This window comes from Morone saxatilis, unplaced genomic scaffold, assembly GCF_004916995.1.
Source record: "Morone saxatilis isolate NCDOM2014 unplaced genomic scaffold, NCSU_SB_2.0 Contig24, whole genome shotgun sequence".
Classification (NCBI taxonomy): domain Eukaryota; kingdom Metazoa; phylum Chordata; class Actinopteri; family Moronidae; genus Morone; species Morone saxatilis.
The window spans coordinates 17,480,951-17,495,871 of NW_023339807.1; the positions used below are offsets into that span (position 1 = coordinate 17,480,951).

Here is a 14,921-nt window from a genome sequence, read left to right on the forward strand (position 1 = left end):
CACACACACACACACAGGGGAGTCTGGCTATGGGTAAGGGTGCACTGAAGCAGCATTACTCATCTCTGCAAATGTTCCTTATCTATAATTCATGGTGCCGGGTCCTGGAAAGTGACTGTGCTGAGCAGAGGTTGAGCTGCAAACTCAGTGCAATACAGTATGCGGTAGGTGGGGGGACACTGACAGGATGATTTAAAAAAATACAAAAGCCAACTGCATGAAGTCAAGGAAGCAAGTGAATCAATTCCTGAATGAGAATCCAAATAATCAGTGCGGCCTATTACATTTTAACTAATGATCTGTATTTTAATTTTTAATTTTATAATTTTGTTTTGATGTCTTTAATTCAAAAGTTAATCATAGGATATAAATTTTAGATTTACAATCCTAACATTTGACACCTAATAATCCATGTTCACAGCATGTAAATCTGACTTTTTATATTGACATAGTATTTCTGTCACACAAAGGCATAGACAAACACACAACAGTAAAAATATATGTATAACATAAATAGAAAAAATAACAAGAGATAGATTAATATGATAAGATAGAAATTGTTGCAGTACAAAATAGGAAAGAGTGCACTTATATATATAATATAAAATATCAATAAGATGCAAATCCAAAATATATACACAAAGCCAAAAATATAAATAGGTTAACAGTAAGGATTATAAAAATATAATCTTCTTTGGGTTTTTTATTGACATTTATAAATTATACTAAAAATAAACACCCAATCATGTAAAAATGTTCATGTTGAAATGTTTGCTTTTGTTTTTATTAAATTATTCTATCTGTATTTGTATATTTATATTTTAAAAATTAAAAGGGGTTTCACCTGATGACAGTAGTGTATGTTCAGCTTCAAAAACTCTTCAAAAAGCTTAATAAGAAAGAAGCACAAACTCTAAAACAGTGTTGTTAGACAAATCGACCCCTATCACAGCCACAGAGACACCACTAGATATTAGAAATGATCAGTTAATGATAAACTATTGAGCCAACCTCAGAGGACATTAAGAACAACACCCCCACTGGGAACAATGCAGAGGACAAAGAGCAAGCTTTGGGTGGGTGTGCATAAGATATGCAGAGGACCTGAGGGTTATTAATATCAAGCTGAGCCCAACAGTAGTTATTCCAGCCATGAACGCACTCAACACCACTGATAGACAACTCAAGCTCAAGACATCAGAGAGAGGAGAAAGTCAGTCTGTTAAAAGGCTTTTTCAGTTTGAGAGCACTACTCCCAGTTTTACAAATATATAAGTCAAAAGATCCAGAACATTAGACGAGTGAAGCTGCTTTTTCAGTTCCAGAAAGAAAAGTTGTTGGAATAAAGCAAACACCAAATTATCTGAGTGGAGCTGCATGGCAGTACTCTTGGCTCTGCATTGGGTTGAGGGAAAATAAACCAGGAAACACTTTAATAGGCTTCGATTTTGTTTCATTCCTCAAGAGCCCTTCAGTTCCAGCTGTTAAGATATTTTATTCAAAGTGTTACAAGTACGTTCCTGATTTATTCAACAAGGTATGTCAATTATGTTTATGTGGGTTCCTGCGCATGTAGGTTTGACAGGAATCGAGGAGGTGGACAGGTTGGCAAAACATGCTCTACAGAGAGCCACTGTAGATTTACTTAAGTCCCATTAAACAAATCAGAAAAGCAGTAGAAGAGGAGGGAAGAGCAGTGGAAGCACCAAGTTTAATTCACACACAATTCAACATTTAGAAACACAGGTAGGTCAAAGGAAGAAGAGGTCTCTTTAAACATAATAACACTTTGTCATTCCAATTAAAATGGCACAGTTAAGGTAAAAACATCCCACTGTTTTTAACCCATGTTAAATGTGTAATAAGTAAGTTTGAACTAGAAACAGTGAATGCAAGAAGATCTGAGAAAGGCAGGAATTGATATTAATGAACTCTCAAAGCGGATAAGGCAGTAGAATAATCTTTGTTTTTATTTTACAGACAGGATTAATGTGTAAAATGATCTCTAATACACCCACCGACACAGAAGGTGGCGGTGCTGCAGTTAAGACCAACATAAGAAGAAGAAGAAGAAGAAGAAGAAGAAGGTCCCGCCCATCACGACGCATGGAAACGACGTTAATTACGTCACGAACGTAAACAAGAGCATGTCGCACAGACAGAATCAAACAAGAGGTAACAGTGGTTGTTTAACGATACAAATACACTTTAAATGAATCATGCATATTTTAAATAAAGCTTGGTGTTTATTTTCAGAGGCCCGTGAGGTAGCTCTGTGTCTTTAGCATGCTTGGTTAGCTGTGTAAGCTAATGTTTCCAGCTAGCTTAGCATACAAAGCCGTATCCAAGAGCGTAGTAAAGTTTCACAGCTAGTTAATTAGTTAAAATAACGTTAACTTCGGTGTATATCTTATCAAACTGGGGGTTTAATTGTTTCATCATTTGCATGTTGTATTTCAGAAATGAACGGTCAGGCGGACGTCGAAGTTGACTACAAGCGAAAATACAAAAACCTCAAACGAAAATTAAAATTTCTTGTTTATGTGAGTATAATAATTCTGAGTGTGAAGCAATCATGTTTTGGTATTTTACAAATACACACACACACACACCACACATAATATATTTACATCATTATTTATGTGCTCGGTTTGTGTGTGTGTATTTGTGTCCTTATCTGCACTGTGTTTGGTTTCTTTCTTCCAGGAACAGGAATGTTTTCAGGAGGAGCTGAGGAGGGCTCAGAGGAAACTTCTCAAAGTGTCCAGGGACAAAAGGTGAGCCTACATATTAACTTACAATATCAAACAATAGTGGATATTAAATAATATTATACCTGAGCAGTAAATAACAACGTCCTTCACTTGTTTTCTAGCTTCCTTCTGGACAGACTGCTGCAGTATGAGAGGGTCGATGAAGACTCCTCAGGTAGTTATTATTACAGCTCATCCTAAATAATCCTTTTATAATAACAATAATAATAATAATAATAATAAAGTGCTTATTACTGCAAAGTGCTTTTCATTTCTATTATTTATTAAGTTATAATCGACTGCACTGTTGGTTGAGGTTTTTTTTTCCTCTGTTCCAGATTCAGATGCAACAGTTTCTTCAGAAAACAGTGAAGGAGAAGGCCCCAGGGAGAGGGAAAGAGAACGAGATGGAGCAAAGAAGTACGTTCTTTTGAGATTAAATTCAGAAATTAAACCTGCTGGTTTGTGGTTACAGTGATTATATCTGTCAACACTTAGAGCAGGTCAGCCTTTTCACCATCCACTGTTTCACCTGTGGGATGCTAGAACTATGTAGAACTTTCATGGGATGCTTATGAATAGTTACATGAATGTGAACAGTGAATGTGACCTGTAGTAAACATAATCCTGGCGCAATGCATGGCAGAGTATACAGCTGAGTCCAACAGTAAGCCATTATTTGTGTTTAAGTCTTAATTAGTGTGTAAAAGGGAGGTACAATAGAAGGCTTCCTATGCTGGATTAGTGGGGACAGAAGGACAAAATATAGAGAAAAGTATCTGTTTTTAAACTGGTGTGGGGCCAATGTAGACAAAACATTTTGTTTTTATACCTCACTCACTGAGTTTCTTCATTCTTTCATGTTTCATGTACTCTTTTAAGGCGAAGAAGTAGTCCTGGGGCGTGTCTTCCTTCATCATCCTCCCCTCATCTCTCCCTGCTGTCCCGTCCTGGTGTAAATCCCCTACAGTCGTCGGGCTCGGGACCCTACCTGAACACTGTGAGTTTCCATCTCCCTTTCTTATATCTCTGTGCGGCTAGCAACAGTAACCTTGCTGCCACTGTCATCTCCTCACCAGTGAACATAATCCCTGATTTGATTTGGCACCATTAATATAATTTGATTGTTTTGTCATTTTATTCACAAGTCTGTTTTATTTCTTCCTTTATTTTTTGTTGGACGTTTTTAATGGCTTCTCTGTTGTTGCCATTGTTCATTCTTCTGTGTATGTTTTTTGTGTTTTTGTGTGTCTGTCTTGTAAATTGCCTGTGTGCATTTGTGTTTGTCTGGTCATTTCACAATTTGGGGCCTGCGTGTGTGTTGGGCAGATGCCCTTCCCACCAGAATATTTGGCTCCCCCAGCTGAACGAATGAAGAAAGAGAGAAAAACAAAGACGCCTAAAAACAAGAAAGAGACTACGGGGAAGGTGAGAGAGGAAAAGGGAAAATAAGATACTTAGAGATAATAATAATAATAATTAATAATAATAATATGTACTGCTAACTTCTCACATGCTGTACATGTTTGTGCCATTTGAATTAGATGGCACAGTAGGCCTTTTTCAGTAGGTTATAATTTGATCACATAAGTACAAAGAAGTAACATTTGTCTCTGTAATGGTTACTTTTACTTTGTTCAATATTCATAACTTGGAAAGTTTGATATATAAGCAGTTACAGATCAGTGTTTTTCTGATCTGTCCTCAATATAACCTGTAACAGTGACATCTCAGGACAATTTTTGTGGAAAAGTCAGTCCCCTAAGCCGTTTTAAGTTTGACACTATGCTGAAAGGACCTTGGTCAGTATGTCTGTAACTTCATATACATGCTGCATGCTTGTCCTAATTTACATCTGTGATGCGGTCATCCACCCATACCCCTTATTCCTTTATCATATCCTGGTCCCCCTTGTCTTTCCTAACAGTCTTGCTTTATTCTGAATTCCTCTCAGGTTGTTGCCCCAATGGCAGCTAATTACCCATCAGCCACCACTGCCCCTCCAACAGCCAGCGGCCCCTTCAGCTGGGTTCCCAGACAGATGCTTAGCGGAGATGCAGCTGAGGAGGAGGGAGACAGCGATGGAGACAGCGACAGAGGAGATGACGACAGAGGGGAGGGAGACGAGGCTGAACTAGTCATTGACATCCCTAATGAGTGAGCCTGACTGTGTGTTTACATGTGTAGTACATTTGTGTGTGTGTGTGTGTGTTGTGTGTGTGTGTGCGCGAGTGAAAGACAGAACATGGCTGAATGTATTTTCTGTATTCAGTTGCCCATTTTACATTTGCAGAAGGGGAGCCAAGCTCCCCCCTGTGGACTTTTGCTAAATTGCACTCTCAAAAATATCTCCCAGATAAATGTGGTTTTCCAATATCATGTTAAGAATAAAATGTAGAGTTTGTAAGTTGTTAAGAGAAATCCACAGCCACTGGGACGTTTGCATACTTTGATTTTTACACAGTTTAAAGCTGCTGCTGATTATTTTTTGTCTAAACATTCTAGCAGTCAACAAACTGTGACTACAACTAGGTGTGTCCTGCCCAGAGAGAGTGCTTGTTTGTTAATTGTTCTGCATTGTGTAACCACCATCTCAGACTTGGTATCGTATAAATACTGTAGTCCATTAAAGCTGTTATAGTGCGATATATATGTTTCAAATGTTAAATCTTCTTTGCTTGTTACAGACTTTTACAGGTTTTTGGTCATTTGTACTTTATTGATGTTTTTATTAAAAAATCGTCAAAAATCAAAGCTACTTCATTTAAATGAAAATATATTATTTTTGCACCTATCGGGTTGTGTGTGTCAGAGAATAAAATGTAAAAAGTTATCATTAAAGGTGAGTGATTTCTGTTTATAGTTCAGTCGTGTGTCAGGTTTCAGTCACAGATAATGCTGGACACCTGCTACAGAGGTAATTATACCTAAAAATATTGATTAGGGCTGTTGTATGTTTGTCTAAAATGATTTCTTATTGCACCATTTTATTTGTTTTAAAAAAAGAGTTAAATGTGAAATAAAATATCAAACATACCTTACAACATTACTTGCTGCCACACCCAAAACATCACACCCTAAAACTCTCATACCTGAGCTACAGCCAGTCCCTGAGGTATGCTATAGTCTGTTTCAGTGCTCACTGTATGCACGACTGACAACATTCACTACACTAATACTGTGATTAAGGAAAGTTCATGTAAACTTAGTTCATGTTGGTTATTGCACATGTTTTTCTTTGCTTGCTTGACCTCTCTGCAAAGGAATCTTGATACCACTCTCACAGAAGCCCAGGGGTACATTTGGATCATGTTGGTCATAACTCTTAAGCAACATGAAGACAGCCTGGCTGGATTCCACCTCTTCTAGATGTCAAAAACAGGGCTATGTTTTTTCAGTTTACTCTTACACATTCACAGGACTAAGTTATTAGATCACATGTGAATTGCTGTTTTTGCTACATAATGATTTTGTGAAGAACAGTCAGTACCAACGTCATGTCTCAGCAAGCCTGTTAATATTATAGGAAAGCAAGCTGCAATCTGTGAGCCATGAAAGGAAGTGTTTTGTCTGGGAAGTTTAGATTTGAAGAATTGCTTCACTCTGGGTGAGACAATGACCCGTGGCTTTGACACTGTCAGGATTAAGCCTTAATGAGGATTTCATGAACTGACATGGTTAAATTTAGAGCTCAGTTGCTCACGTTTTACCTGGAGTTTCAAGTGAGAAGTTCTGCTTTCATATGAAAGTATTTCAAAGCAACTGATTGACTTGAGTCAGCACTTTTAGGAATGTGCTTTACAAAATATAATGGACAATGAGAGGACTAACCTTGTACAACGACCATTGTTTGGGAATGCGGACTTACAGGTAATTGACAGCATTTAATGGGTGTGGGCTTGGCTTGTGTACTTAACAGCAATGGGAGTTAAAGGTGTAACCATAGAGAGTATAGGAGGGAGGGGTGAAGTGGAGGTACAGCCTGGGGGAGAGTCATAAGAGGGTGGAACTGACAGAGGGGGCGAGGTTGTCAGGGAAAGGGAAATGAAGGAGTAAGCAAGACTGTGCCTGCAACACAGATTGACTCTCTCAGAATACAGCTGACATTAAAAGAAGACAGACATGGTTGGAGACAAACTGGAGGAAAGAACAAGGAGCGAGTGAGGAAAACAACAAGCCATCAGCAGCCAACCTTGGCCACCTTATCTTTTCCATCTATATACGGAAACCACTGGATAATTTATAAGCCTCTCCCTCTCGCTCAGTGTGAGTGTGTGTATGCGAGAGAGAGGGGGGATTTGCTGAGCTCACCACCACCATGCTGTGTCCTGCTGCTGTCAGTGCAGCTGCTGCGGCTGTCTGGCTGCTGGCAGTGCTGGGCCCAGGCCTGTCTCTTCCAGCTGAGGACAACTCAGAGCCAGGCTTCAACCTCTGCAGCCACTGCTTCTACAGACAGACACCTCCTCAGGGAGCCTCTGCAGGGCCACTGCTGCGCCCACTCTGCCACAGACTGCCTGGGGGACAGGCGTTTGCCACTCTGTCCAAACCGACCTGTGACACAGCTGTCTACTCTGCCTTCCATGTCAGCCATGGATGGACAGAGAGAGAGGAGGGGGGAGAGCTTGTGGTAAGGATGCAGCTATCGTGTTTGTTAAAGTAATGTTATCTATTCTTGAATGATAGAATTTGAAAGTACTATACAAAATCACAGATTGGTGTTTCAGCATGCACACAGTGATTCAGTGGTGGAATGTAACTAAGTACATTTACTCAAGTACAATTCTATGTTACTTTATACTTCTCCATTATATTTTATATGGAAATGTGCTCTTTACTCCATTATGTTTATCTGTCACATATAGTTACTAATTACTTTTCAGATTAAGATATTACAGAATAATGTGATGAGCTAATAAAATGCATCATTAAAAATTAAACCAGTGGCTCTAATCTTGTTTGGATATTGTTCTCTTACAAAACAGCAGTGCTTTGTGCTACATAACTGTACAAAGTTACCAGCTACAACAGTTATCTGCTTCTTACAGATGTTTGTGTGTATATATACAGATTATATGCAGGAAAATAGGAACAATATAGTTTTCAGTGGTCTTATTTTTCAAATATTATATAGACTCATTTAATATGACCAAAGAACTTCTGAACATTTGTAAATGATGAATTAAATAAAATGTGTTGATTCATACTTGGAAATACAAGCTCAAGTACTGGTAATGTAATAAGGTTATAACTTGTGTACGTGTGCATTAATTTTAATGCAGTCATGTTTTAATATCTGGTTTTGATGATTTTTCTGCCAGGCAGTACCAGCCCTTCTCAGAGGAAGCGGGGATCCATCTAATCCTGTTTCCCCTATTCAACACTGGGACTCAACAGTCACAACACTGGTCCAGTCGAGCATCATGCCCCAGTGCAGCTCGTTAGGGGGTGAACTCTACATCTTGACCGGGGTGGGAAGTCTCGGGGCTGCTGAGGATGGAGGCGAGGAGTGTCAAACGAAGCCACTGTGGTCTGCCATGTGCTGCGCTGTCCCCGAGGGAAAGAGTGGCTTCAGTGTGGGGTTAATCAGAGAGGCAGGGGAAGGGGGGAGGCAAGTGAGTGTGAAGGAGCTGGAGGAGATGCTAGGAGTGGCAGAGCTGTTCTCAGAAGGCTGTGGAGGAACAGATGGGGAGACTGTTGGAATCACAGCAGGTCTTCACGATGAAGGGCTTCCTGGAAATATAGAAAAGCTGGATGCAGATCTTACTGGTGAAAACACAGCAGCTAATGAGGCAGATTCAGATACCACCAGCCAAGATTCAAATGAAGACATTAAGGAAAGCAGAGGGGGAATGGTCACTGGAGAACAGGTGGCTGGTGTTGATGCTCAGCCAGAGGAAGCTGATGATGCTGACATCACACAAGAAACTTCAGCGGACGCAGCGACTTCAAAGGGTAGCAGTGAAGAGCAGCATGATGTAACACATTCAAGATCTGCCAGATCAGAGTCTCCTGAGGCCTCAGCTGAATATGAAACTGTGGATGAACAAGAGACAGACACAAATTCCACCAGTACTCTGGTCTACATCCTTTCCACCACCATGTTCATCCTTAAAGCTCCACTGTGGCCTGTGTTCTCCATAATCACACAGTTACCTGGACAGGTGATACAAGAGACTGAACCATTTAGACATTGTTATGTAAAGGTACACTCTGGCAATGAAATATTACACCCCCATAAGGCTAAAAAATGACAGTCCAAAATCGATACAGCAAAGGGTGAGATGTCCTGACTTTTAGCCGCTGTTATGGGTCAAGCTCCAAAAATACTGGATCCTTCACTTAACAACTTAAACAGTTTATAACACAAGACCAAGCTGAGATAAAATAAACTTAATAACATCATCAGGGTTATGTTGACTGTAGAAGCTCATCTAGAGCAACAGTAAATATTATTATCACTCCTCATGATGAGTAAAGTGAACTTTGTAATATTGGGGGAGTGCCCCTTTAATTTGACCAATTACAGGAAATTTACTTTATAATTAGTACGTAAGAAAATACAAAATAATGAGCAAAAATATAACTAATCACTTCCTGTTATTTCTGAGTCTTTTTTAGATAACAACATTAAAAAGAAAATATTGAGAAGTGGTCATTTTGTAGAGAAACTATTGCTATTTTAATATGCTCAGTTTCAGAGTCGTTTAATAAATCTCCTCATTCCAGTCTGGAATGAGGTGTGGCCAGTAGGAGATAATAACTCATTACATTCTCTCAGGTCATTTCATTATTCACAACTTTTTATCTCACTTGAAAACTAACATTTTTGTCTTATCTTCACTCAGGTGACATACGTTCTTCAGGAAGACCTTGGAGTACTGTCTGCCCTGCCTGGAGATACCTTCTCCCTGGTCCATCTCTTGACCTCTGACCTCTTGTCCTGGATGGGCTCAGCTGCAGAACTGCTACTGGGTATTGGGGAAACATGCTTCTTCGGCATCTACTTCTGCTCCTCCTCCATGCTGGAAGCCCTGCTGAACAGCTGCTACACTGGGGTCACTGGCATTGGGACCCTGGCTGGGGACACAGTGGGGATATTTGGTGATGCGTTGGATAATGGTTGGTGGGTGACGAAGTTCTTTGGAGGGCGGCTGTGGGAGCAGAGCGAGGGGTATGTAGGTACAGTGATGTCAGAAATGGGGGGTCAGGCGAAAGCTGTGGGTGGTGGGTTTGGGAAGCTGGTGTGGAGAAGTGGAAATGGGGTGAGTAATGTGTTTAGGCTGGGAGGAGGAATAATAATGGGTGTGGTGGATATGGTCATTGGTGCAGTGAGAGGGGCTTTTGGCCAGGAGTCAGAGTGAAAAGTGGAGGAAAAGTCCAGACTCTACATGACGCCATTAGTAGCAAACCTTTTGAAATGTTTTCTCCAGTTTTGGTTTGTAAATTTCTTAAGCACATAACAGTGTAAAAAAAGGGGGAAACTATTTCAATTTAATATGCCTTAGTTGTTATAAAAGGATTGTAATCCACACTTACACTGTAGGTCTTACACTTGACTGTGGCTGGCTGTGCAAATAATCTGCTGTATGTGAGAGCTGGTGACCCAACTGTGATTTTGAAAACACTGTGCACAAGGCTTTTGGATGTAATTATTCAAAATAATTCTTGTATGATAATTGTTATGTTTGCTTACGTGTACATTTGAATAAAAGAAAATGCTCGCTTATTGTACTTTGTATATGTTTGTGTAATATTTGTGTTTGATGTTTCCCCATCAAAAGTGTCCCTTTTTGACTTTTTTCCCTACTGTTTATCAGAGGTGGAAATCAATAACATTTACTCAAAAATGTTCTTAAGTACATTTGTGAGGTACTACTGGGTATTTCCAGTTTCTTAAACTTTTAGCTTTTTCGCCACTACTTTTTAGGGTGAAATATTGTACTTTTTACTTCATACTACATTTATCTGACAGCTGAAGTTACTAGTTACTTTACAGATTAAGATTTTACATACAAAACATATAATCATTTTAAGATATAGTAGATATTGTTACAGATAAAACTACACTTTAAACACTGTATAAAGTCCATCTCAGTGAGCCACAATATTAAAAACCCTGCTTATATGTTAATGCACTAGTAATAACCCACAATATAATTAATACTAGTATAATATAACAATCTGAAAGGAGCCATTCTGCATAATTAGTTGTTTTCATTTTGGATACATTTTGACCATGAGACTTCAGTACTTTTATTTAACTGATAATTAATCATCATACCTTTTTTTATGATTTAAATGATCTGCGTATTTCTTCCAGCACTGGATGTTGTTGTTATAATTTGAACATAATAAAACAATTTACACACTTCCGTTTTGTGCCGGAAGCGGCGGTTCAAACCCGGAACACGTTGCATCAGACGAGAGGACTCATGTGGCTCTGCTGCGGATGCTAACTTAAGCTGACGTCTCTTTCTGTTTCATTCAAAGGTATGGACAACGTCTTACATAATGTGTAGATAACAAGCCGCAGTTTTATTACATACTAACTTTGAAACCAGTTTTAAACCATGTACACGTACGGAAACACTTGTTAAACTCAGCATGCACGTATAAAAAGTCGAGTTTTAGTTTGTATGAGTAGCTAAAGCTAACCAACGCCAGCCTGTTTGCCATGACTCCTCGTTGGCCTTTGACAGGTGGCAGATATCAGCTTTGCACAAAGTGAAACAGATAGCTAACTCCGCGAACATAGCCATGGTCTCTGACACTTTGTAAATGGACGTAGGCCACTATAACATACTAAAAATGGCTTTCTTTAATACGCTTAAACCACTTTGTTTACAAAGTTGGCGTCCCTTGTTAACCTTACCACAGATGTCAATTTGAAGTGACACTAATGAACTAATATATCCGGTTAACACACCCACTCCAACATTACCTGGCAGCTACAGGATGTCTTTAATAGCATGGCAGGCATACTTGTTCTGCAACAACTACCCACTGACAGCAAAAAGAAAATATGTCACCAGCTCACAATGAAGTCAAAAAGTCAGCTTTATTGTCGATTCTTCACATTGCCACCAGAACATTACAAGGAATCGAGAGACGTTCTCATCACCCCACGGTAAATACAGATAAAGTGCACAAGGCACAAACAGATAAGAACCAGAAACTTAAACATTCAATGGTACACAACAGACAATAAAATATAAAAATATACAATAATATCAAATATACAATACTTAGGATAGTGCAAAAAGGCAGATGGAAATGGCAGCAGAAAATGGAATGGATATCATTTCTGTTTGTCTACCAGGGATGGCCACTCTCTACGTGTCCCCTCACCCTGATGACTTCAGGAGCCTTCTGGCTCTCATAGCTGCAGAGTTTTGTCCATCCTCTCGTCCAAAGACCCTCACAGAGGACCCTCCTGCGTCCCTGAATGCCCGCTCCAGACCAACCCTGGTGCTGGGCACTGGGGAAGGTGACTCCGTACTGAGCGGGGCCAGTGCTGTGTCCTGGTACCTGGCCTTACAGGGGAAGAGGGCTGGTGTAGATACAAAGCAGCAGAGCCAGGTGTGGCAGTGGCTCAGCTTTGCAGACAATGAAGTCACCCCGGTGTCCAGTGCTGTGGTCTTCCCACTGTTGGGGGTGATGGGGATGGATAAGAAGGTGAGAGGAGTGTCCAGATGCTTACTCAGACATGTGTGTGTGATGTATTCTTGTGAGGTTTTATTCTCAAATGACGTGTTGTACGTTCTCAGCTCCAGCAGAGTTCCCGTGCAGAGTTGATGCGCGTTCTGAAGGTTCTCGATCAGGCTCTTGAACCGAGAACCTTCCTGGTGGGGGAGAGCGTCACGCTGGCCGATATGGGTGTAGCTACAGCTGTTCTACTGGCCTTTAAATATGTACGTATGTTGTCTTACAGGTTTTGTCACATAGTTGACGATTGTCTCTCAGCATTTGGTAGTCTGACTATTTAAGCACTGAGAAATCAGTTTGCTGCCAGTCAACAATTATACTGTGCTTCAAAACTGCAGTCGGATTAAATTTTTGGTTTTTCCTTTAAGGTGTTGGAGCCATCAGACAGGAAGGTCTTGACCAATGTTACCAGGTGGTTCACAACTTGCATAAATCAGCCACAGTTTGTGAAGGTGTTGGGGAAGATCGCTCTTTGTGAGAAGATGGTGCCTGTTACACCGAAGACGAACGCTGCTGCCAATGGCTCTCATGCCACTCCTGCTGCTGTTGATTCTGTTGATGCCACCGCTAATGGTCAGGAAAGCCTGCGCTACAGTTTATGAGTATTTCTTTCTTTTTTTTTGGTGTAAACAGTATTCTGATTTTCTGTGTGTCTGCTCCTTCAGGCCCACCAAAGACAGAAGCCCAGCTGAAGAAGGAAGCTAAGAAGAGAGAAAAGCTGGAAAAGTTCCAGCAGAAAAAGGAAATGGAGGCAAAGAAGAAGCCAGCGGCAGAGGTACGGATACTTTACTTCTACACAGATATCCTCTTGTAAGGGATGGGTGCAGCATTGCAAAACATGAATCAACAACATAGCATTTCAAATCACTTTTGTATTGTGCTCTGCTTCTTTTTTTTTTAGAAAAAGGCCAAACCGGAAAAGAAGGAGTTGGGAGTGATCACATACAATGTCCCCACTGCCCCTGGGGATAAAAAAGGTGATTGATCAGTGTGAGTGGGAGTGTTTTCTCTCATGTAACTGAATGGATGCTTGTGACATCAATATACATGGTCAGTGTTTGGACTTCAGTGTTTGTTCAGAATAACATTATCACCCCATGGTTGAGGTCCTTATATTGCTTCAAAACTCAATTTCTGGACACATTTCAGTGTCCATAGAGCGCTCACTGTCACATTTTGCTAACCTATACTATACTATTTTCTTTGTAGCGGTCATAGCAGGTTTATTCTGGCTCTTATTGGGATTGTATTGTGAGAAATTGCAATTCAGGTCCATGTGTCAACCCTTTCTGTGTTTCTCTTCTGGTGTCAGATGTCATTAGTCCGCTTCCTGACTCCTACAGTCCTCAGTATGTGGAGGCGGCCTGGTATCAGTGGTGGGAGAAGCAGGGATTCTTCAAGCCTGAGTATGGGGTAAGAAGTCCTCCCCCTCACGCTATATTACCACAACAGAAAATGTCACTTTTATTTATTGATAATTGTAGTCAGCAATAACATCTGTCTGTCTCACTTACTCTATTCTGCAGAGGGAGAGCATTAGTGACCAGAATCCTCGTGGCATCTTCATGATGTGTATCCCTCCACCTAATGTGACTGGATCACTTCACCTGGGTCACGCCCTCACCAACGCCATTCAGGATTCTCTGACCAGATGGTAACTACAGTTGGACTGTTGAACAGCCTGAAATTCAAAATCATACTTTCATTGAGACCATTTCAATCTCACTTGTTGTGATCAGGAAGCCGTGTGTTTGAACTGGTGGGGTTTCCTCTGTCCATCCAGGCACAGGATGCGAGGAGAGACGACCTTGTGGAACCCGGGCTGTGATCACGCTGGTATTGCCACCCAGGTGGTGGTGGAGAAAAAGCTGATGAGAGAGAGGGGTATGAGCCGTCACGATCTGGGCAGAGAACACTTCATCGAGGAAGTCTGGAAATGGAAGAACGAGTGAGTGAAGGAAGTAGTAGAGAGGAGGAGATGTGAGAGATTTGAACTGGGATAAATACTGGGATAAATACTGGAATAAAGACATTTGCCTTTTTCCTTTTTAGGAAGGGAGACCGTATCTACCACCAGCTGAAGAAGCTGGGCTCCTCTCTGGATTGGGACAGAGCCTGCTTCACTATGGACCCTGTGAGTTGTCTGAATTCCTGGAACTAATTTGAAAAGAATCTGAAGAGAAATTTTTAATTCTCATGTCTATACCCGTTTCTCTTTCCAGAAACTTTCCTATGCAGTCCAAGAGGCCTTTATCCGCATGCATGACGAGGGAGTGATCTACAGAAGCAAAAGGCTGGTTAACTGGTCCTGCACACTAAATTCTGCCATCTCTGACATAGAGGCAAGTATTTTGGTGAAATGTTACAGAATGCATCTTATTGGAGCGATAAAGATTTAGGTCATTTCCAGTAAATTCACAAAAGTCACAAAAAATGTGTCAGTCAACTTGTTTTTATTATTTT

The 14,921-nt window shown here is 40.5% G+C and overlaps 3 protein-coding genes across 3 annotated transcripts in view; all 3 read left to right on the top strand.

Moving 5' to 3' along the window:
* Nucleotides 1-2,037: 2,037 nt before the first annotated feature.
* On the top strand, nucleotides 2,038-5,611 carry ino80e (INO80 complex subunit E). Its single transcript, XM_035672695.1, has 8 exons — nucleotides 2,038-2,175; nucleotides 2,461-2,543; nucleotides 2,707-2,777; nucleotides 2,876-2,928; nucleotides 3,092-3,173; nucleotides 3,636-3,753; nucleotides 4,083-4,181; nucleotides 4,708-5,611. The coding sequence occupies exons 1-8, from the start codon at nucleotides 2,148-2,150 to the stop codon at nucleotides 4,912-4,914; spliced, it is 741 nt and encodes a 246-aa protein (XP_035528588.1). The 5' UTR covers nucleotides 2,038-2,147; the 3' UTR covers nucleotides 4,915-5,611.
* A 1,131-nt stretch (nucleotides 5,612-6,742) lies between these two features.
* On the top strand, nucleotides 6,743-10,484 carry LOC118336063. The gene is made up of 3 exons (XM_035672623.1): nucleotides 6,743-7,380; nucleotides 8,072-8,914; nucleotides 9,599-10,484. The coding sequence occupies exons 1-3, from the start codon at nucleotides 7,072-7,074 to the stop codon at nucleotides 10,112-10,114; spliced, it is 1,668 nt and encodes a 555-aa protein (XP_035528516.1). The 5' UTR covers nucleotides 6,743-7,071; the 3' UTR covers nucleotides 10,115-10,484.
* A 650-nt stretch (nucleotides 10,485-11,134) lies between these two features.
* Nucleotides 11,135-14,921, top strand: part of vars1 (valyl-tRNA synthetase 1) — a 10,391-nt gene continuing 6,604 nt past the window's right edge. Inside the window, exons 1-11 of the mRNA XM_035672572.1 lie at nucleotides 11,135-11,243; nucleotides 12,073-12,428; nucleotides 12,521-12,664; nucleotides 12,827-13,031; nucleotides 13,124-13,233; nucleotides 13,360-13,435; nucleotides 13,771-13,871; nucleotides 13,985-14,112; nucleotides 14,242-14,406; nucleotides 14,511-14,592; nucleotides 14,681-14,800. Of these exons, the coding sequence (XP_035528465.1) occupies nucleotides 12,075-12,428; nucleotides 12,521-12,664; nucleotides 12,827-13,031; nucleotides 13,124-13,233; nucleotides 13,360-13,435; nucleotides 13,771-13,871; nucleotides 13,985-14,112; nucleotides 14,242-14,406; nucleotides 14,511-14,592; nucleotides 14,681-14,800 (1,485 nt within the window). The 5' untranslated portion in view covers nucleotides 11,135-11,243; nucleotides 12,073-12,074. The remainder of the gene's footprint in view (nucleotides 11,244-12,072; nucleotides 12,429-12,520; nucleotides 12,665-12,826; nucleotides 13,032-13,123; nucleotides 13,234-13,359; nucleotides 13,436-13,770; nucleotides 13,872-13,984; nucleotides 14,113-14,241; nucleotides 14,407-14,510; nucleotides 14,593-14,680; nucleotides 14,801-14,921) is intronic.